This window comes from Pteropus vampyrus, unplaced genomic scaffold, assembly GCF_000151845.1.
Source record: "Pteropus vampyrus isolate Shadow unplaced genomic scaffold, Pvam_2.0 Scaffold138, whole genome shotgun sequence".
In the NCBI taxonomy this organism is placed as follows: Eukaryota; Metazoa; Chordata; class Mammalia; order Chiroptera; family Pteropodidae; genus Pteropus; species Pteropus vampyrus.
Window position 1 is genome coordinate 10,823 of NW_011888919.1, and position 4,716 is coordinate 15,538.

At 53.0% G+C, this 4,716-nt stretch overlaps 1 protein-coding gene and 1 long non-coding RNA gene across 9 annotated transcripts in view; both read right to left on the reverse strand.

The window, feature by feature from the left end:
• The window catches only part of LOC111744608, a 22,308-nt gene that overhangs the window by 5,235 nt on the left and 12,357 nt on the right, over positions 1-4,716 (reverse strand). The window lies entirely within an intron of this gene.
• The window catches only part of LOC105297310 (C5a anaphylatoxin chemotactic receptor 2-like), a 6,058-nt gene continuing 1,348 nt past the window's right edge, over positions 7-4,716 (reverse strand). The window contains exons 2-3 of one of the 8 annotated variants that reach the window (XM_023535220.1): positions 3,534-3,632; positions 7-1,250 (exon numbers count right to left, since the gene is read on the reverse strand). In XM_023535220.1, coding sequence (XP_023390988.1) covers positions 207-1,235 — 1,029 coding nt within the window. In that variant the 5' untranslated portion in view covers positions 1,236-1,250; positions 3,534-3,632 and the 3' untranslated portion in view covers positions 7-206. The other 7 variants (XM_023535219.1, XM_023535216.1, XM_023535221.1 and 4 more) reach the window with 7 other exon arrangements.

Sequence of the window (4,716 nt, forward strand, 5' to 3'; positions counted from 1 at the left end):
TCCTCCATGAGAACATCAGCTCCCTCGGGGCAGGGAGCTGTGTCGGTTTGGGTCACCGCTACATCCCGGCGCCTCGTCTTGCACATAGCAGGCGCGTAATAAATGTTTGTCACGTGAATAAAGGAATAAATGACTCTGTCATTGAACCCCTGGATGTACCTGTGCCTGAAGCCCCGTTGTATGAAATGGGATAGGAGGATTAAAAATTAGTTTCCTTCCAGCCTCACCTCTGTCTCAGAGACCTGCTGATGGCTGCTGGAATTCCTATTGATTACACTTTCCTTATTGCTTCCTCCGTCTTTTAGGGCCCAGTGACACGCAGCTGGCAGCGACCGGCTAAGGCGAGCCCTCCCGAAATATAGGATGAGCATGGGATTGAGGCAGCTGTGAGCCAGCGCGAGTCCTACAACAAAGGGTTCTGCCTGCAGGGCCCAGATCCAAAGCGTGGAGGAGGGGCCAGTCATGGTGATCACCAGTCCCAGCACATGGTAGGGGGCCCAGCAGAGCAGAAAACACACCGCAGCAGCCACGCTCAGGGGCCAGCGGTGTCGGCCTTCACGGTGCCGGAGCGCACCGTGGCAGCTGGCCATGACCACCAGCAGCCCCAGGAAGCCAAAAATAAACTGGATGGCAGTCACTGTGTTCTCAGCTACCGTCCAGCTGCCGTAGTCCAGCACACAATCGAGCTGGGATGGGTAGGTCTCCAGGAGCACCTGATGGTAGATGTCCAAGGGCATGGCCAGCAGCAAGGCCAAGGTCCAGGCTCCCAAACAAACTAAAGGCCTCCAATATTGCCGCCGATTCTCAGTCCACCAGGTGAGCTTGAAGACCAGTAAGAAGCTGTCCAAGCTGAGAGCAGTCAGGAGTAGGACCTTGGCGTACATGGGCAGAAAGATGACAAAGGGCAGGGCCCGACAGCCCATCACCCCATATGGCCAGTGGCCCCGCAGGATGATGAGCACCACCAGGGCAGGGAGATACAGACAGCAGAAGAAGTCTGCCACAGCCAGGTAGTAGAACCAGGTGGTGTAGAGGTTCGGGAAGGGCCAAAACCTGGTCATCCCGCCAAGCATAAGATTGCCCGGCACCCCAACCAAGAAGACCACAACCAACAGCAGGAGTAAGGCCAAGCGGAGAGCTTCGGTGGGGATGCAGTCGCCAGCTGCGCAGTTCACATGGACATCCAGGGTCTCGCCATTCAGCTCGTACTCGTGGTTGCCAGTAGTATCCGCCATCTCGTCCCCAGACACCTGGACAGGAGACAAAGGCCACGAAACCACAGGTGAAGACTCTGAGGCCCTCAGAATCCTCGGGGGCGGAAACCCCAGCCCATCAGCATCTCAGACATGGAGATGCACCAGTGTGAGAACCTGAGCGCCTTCAAATGCCGGCATTTTAGAACAGCACGATGTGAGAACTAGCTCATTCGCATCTTGGAATTCTAGAATCTTCCAACACAGAATCCCAGCACGTTAGAATATCGGACTTCTAGAAAGCTAGTGTCAGAACACAGTCAAGATCAAATCTCTTGGGATTCCCAAATATTAAACTCTTAGAACCCTAGCCGATCACTACTTGGAATTACGTGTCTGATTGACCTTTCATCGTTGATAAAGATGCTTTCTATCGACGGCGTCCACTCCAGTAGCCGTCAGCCGGAGGTGGCTACGGAGCATCCGAAACGGAGCTGGAGCAATTGAGAAACTAAATTTTCCGTGTGAAGGACTTTTAATTAATTTGAATAGCTCCACCTGGCTAGCGGCTACCTGATTGGACCATGAAGTGCTAGACCACTGAACCGCGAAGACGCTCTCCTATCACCAGCCTGGAATTCTAGAATTTGAAACTTCCGAATCTGAATATCCATCGAGATGGGGAAAGGTTCCTATGGATTCACGGCCAAAGTATTTGGCTCGGTTGTTCTTCATCTGCAATTCTGGAGCTTGGTGCGATGAAAAACGCGACTCTGGAGCAATCTCGTCCTCTTTTTTTTAACACAGACTGGGTCATCGTGAAGCACGCAGACAGCAAAGCACACGCCTCGCACAGGTGCACTCGCTAGCTTTCACAATCAACCTGAGCACGACTGTGTGACTGGCCACCAGACTGAGAAACAGAACATTTCTAGAGTCCTCCCAGAGCAATTTTTATAAGGAATGATAGTGTGAAGAAAGCAGGAAAAAGAATATGTTGAATTCTCTACGAGTCATTCATTCATTCATTCATTCATTCATTCATTCATTCTACACAGCCCCCTAGTGCCTGCTCTGTTCCAGGCACTTGACACACAGTAGGGCAGCCGTCCCCAACCTTTGCGGCACCAGGGGCCGGTGCTCCCATGAGAATCTAACGCCTGATGATCTGAGGCGGAGCCGAGGCGCTGATGCTGGCGCTGGGGAGCGGCTGCAGATACAGACGAAGCTTTGCTCACCTGCTGCTCACCTCCTGCTGTGCGGCCCGGTTCCTGACACTGACCAGTACCAGTCCGTGGCCCAGGGGCTGGGGACCCCTGCAGTAGGGGACAAGGCTGAAGGAGTCAGACAGAACGGAATAAATGAGCACAATACACAGTATTTCTGAAGCTGATAAGTGCTATGGCAAAAGGCAAAAACAGTACACGGGGAAGTTTTAATTCTCTGTGTTGGAATTTTAAAGGAGTGGTCAGGGAGGGCTTCTCTGAGGAGGTGAAGTTTGACCAAAGCCACAGAGGAGGTGAGGGAGAGAGCTGTGTGGGGATCTGAGAGAGGAGAATTCCAGGCACACAGAACGGCCGGTGCAAAGGCCCTGAGGGGGGAACATGATAGTCACGGTCAAGGAACATGGAGAAGGCCAGAGTGCCTGGAGTCAGGTGGACGAAGGAGCTGAGGGGGAATTAGGAGCAGAGAGACATCAGGGGCCACGTGGGGGCATTGTAAGGACTTTCCCTTTAATTCCACGTGAGGTGGGAAGCATGAGAGGGCAGAGAAGCGACATGGCCTCTCACAGCGATAATAACTATCGCTGTTGGTATTATTAATATTATCATTAGAAGCCACCGCTTAGCATCTCGTGCAATGTGCCGGGCGCTGCTTAAAGCACTTTAAATGTCATACTGTTTAATCCTTATAACAGCGCTCTGACTTTAATACCACCATCATACCCATTCTGCAGATGAGGCAGAGAGAAGTTAGGTAACTTACCTGAGGTCACTCAGCTAAGCAAGTGAAAGCTGAGTCTTTGAACTTATCCCCACTCTGAACTCACCCTACAACATTATCATGCAAAAATCTTACATTCCAGAGAGTTAGAAGGCAGGACAGCCAGCTGCCCCGCTAGGAGACCCAGGGTCTGTGACTCAGTTTCAGCTGGCTCTCTCTAGACCTCCCTGTCTGAGGAACGAGAGTCACCGAGGTGAAGCGACCCCCTGGTTTTGGGAGACCTTGAGGAGTTAATACGAGTCAACACTTGGCATAGAGCGACCTGATCCCTACTACCCAAGACTCCAGCCACGGCTGACACAACAGGAAAGACAGAGGAGAAGTTGGGGCGCTCACCTCTGACCCCTCCGCCCTGCCAAGTTGCTTCCAGGAGGCCAGGCCACTCCACAGGTGTGTGTTTGGGTCTGGCACTCTGCTTTCATATGATTTTCATCACTAGAGTAAACGCGACCAGGCTTTAAAAACTCAAACCCTCATCAGCGGTGTGGCCTTGGGCAAGTCCCTTAACCTCTCTGTGCCTCGGCGTCCTCATCCACAAAATGAGAGTAATAATAATACTAGACTTACCTTGCAGGGGGTTACGAGACTCCACCAGGCCGATAGCAGTAAGGGGCTCAGAATGCAGTGCCAGCGTTCGCCGCTGTCACTTCTTCGGGTTATCTGGGAGCAGCACCCCTCCCCACCATGGGACCCCACCCTTCCCTGCTCTCACCGATTAAAAGCCCAGACGTTTTCTGCAGATAACCAGTTCAGTATATGCTGTTTCTCTTTCAACACATTCCACAGAAATGGGCACGGCCGACGCTCCCTGCATCATCCCTCCGTCTTTCCGGCTCCCCGTGCCTGGGGTCCCTTTTCCCGTCTGCACACAGGTTGCTTCCCCCACATGTAAAATATAATCACCAGGATGATTATTTTATAATCATTCAAATGACAGATGACATTTATGAAGCGCCTGTGGTGTACCAGGCATAAATAACCCTTATGGCAACCCTGTGAGATGAGTAGCCGCGTTATTCCCACATCCCAGGATGCCAGGATTATTCCTATTATTCCCGTTTTCTGGAGCGTAGGCCCTTCCCTGCTTTGGGCCAAGCGCAGGGACGCGCAGACACTCACCAAAAGACATGTTCTGAAACATTCAGCCCAAGATGGGAAAGCACCCAAATATCCTCTCACGGGTGGCGCTGCATTCACGCGGCGGAATGTCCCACGACGGTGAGAGTGGACGCGGTTGGCCCTCCCCCACGTCACGTGCAGAGCAGAGAGCCGGACACGCAGGAGATTCGCCCGGAGGACCCCACGCGCATCAAATTTTAAATTGTCAGGATTCTACACGAGCTGGGGGCAACCAAGGGGCACGAGAGGGGACTCGGACTGGGTTCCTGCTGTTCCTGGGCCCTGGGTGCCAGTTACTTGGGCACCAGCCCCTGGAGACGCACAGAGCTGCCCAGTGCTGATGCGCATGCCTCTCCGGTGCGTGTGTCGTACAGGACGACAAAGGTAAAAGACTTTCCTC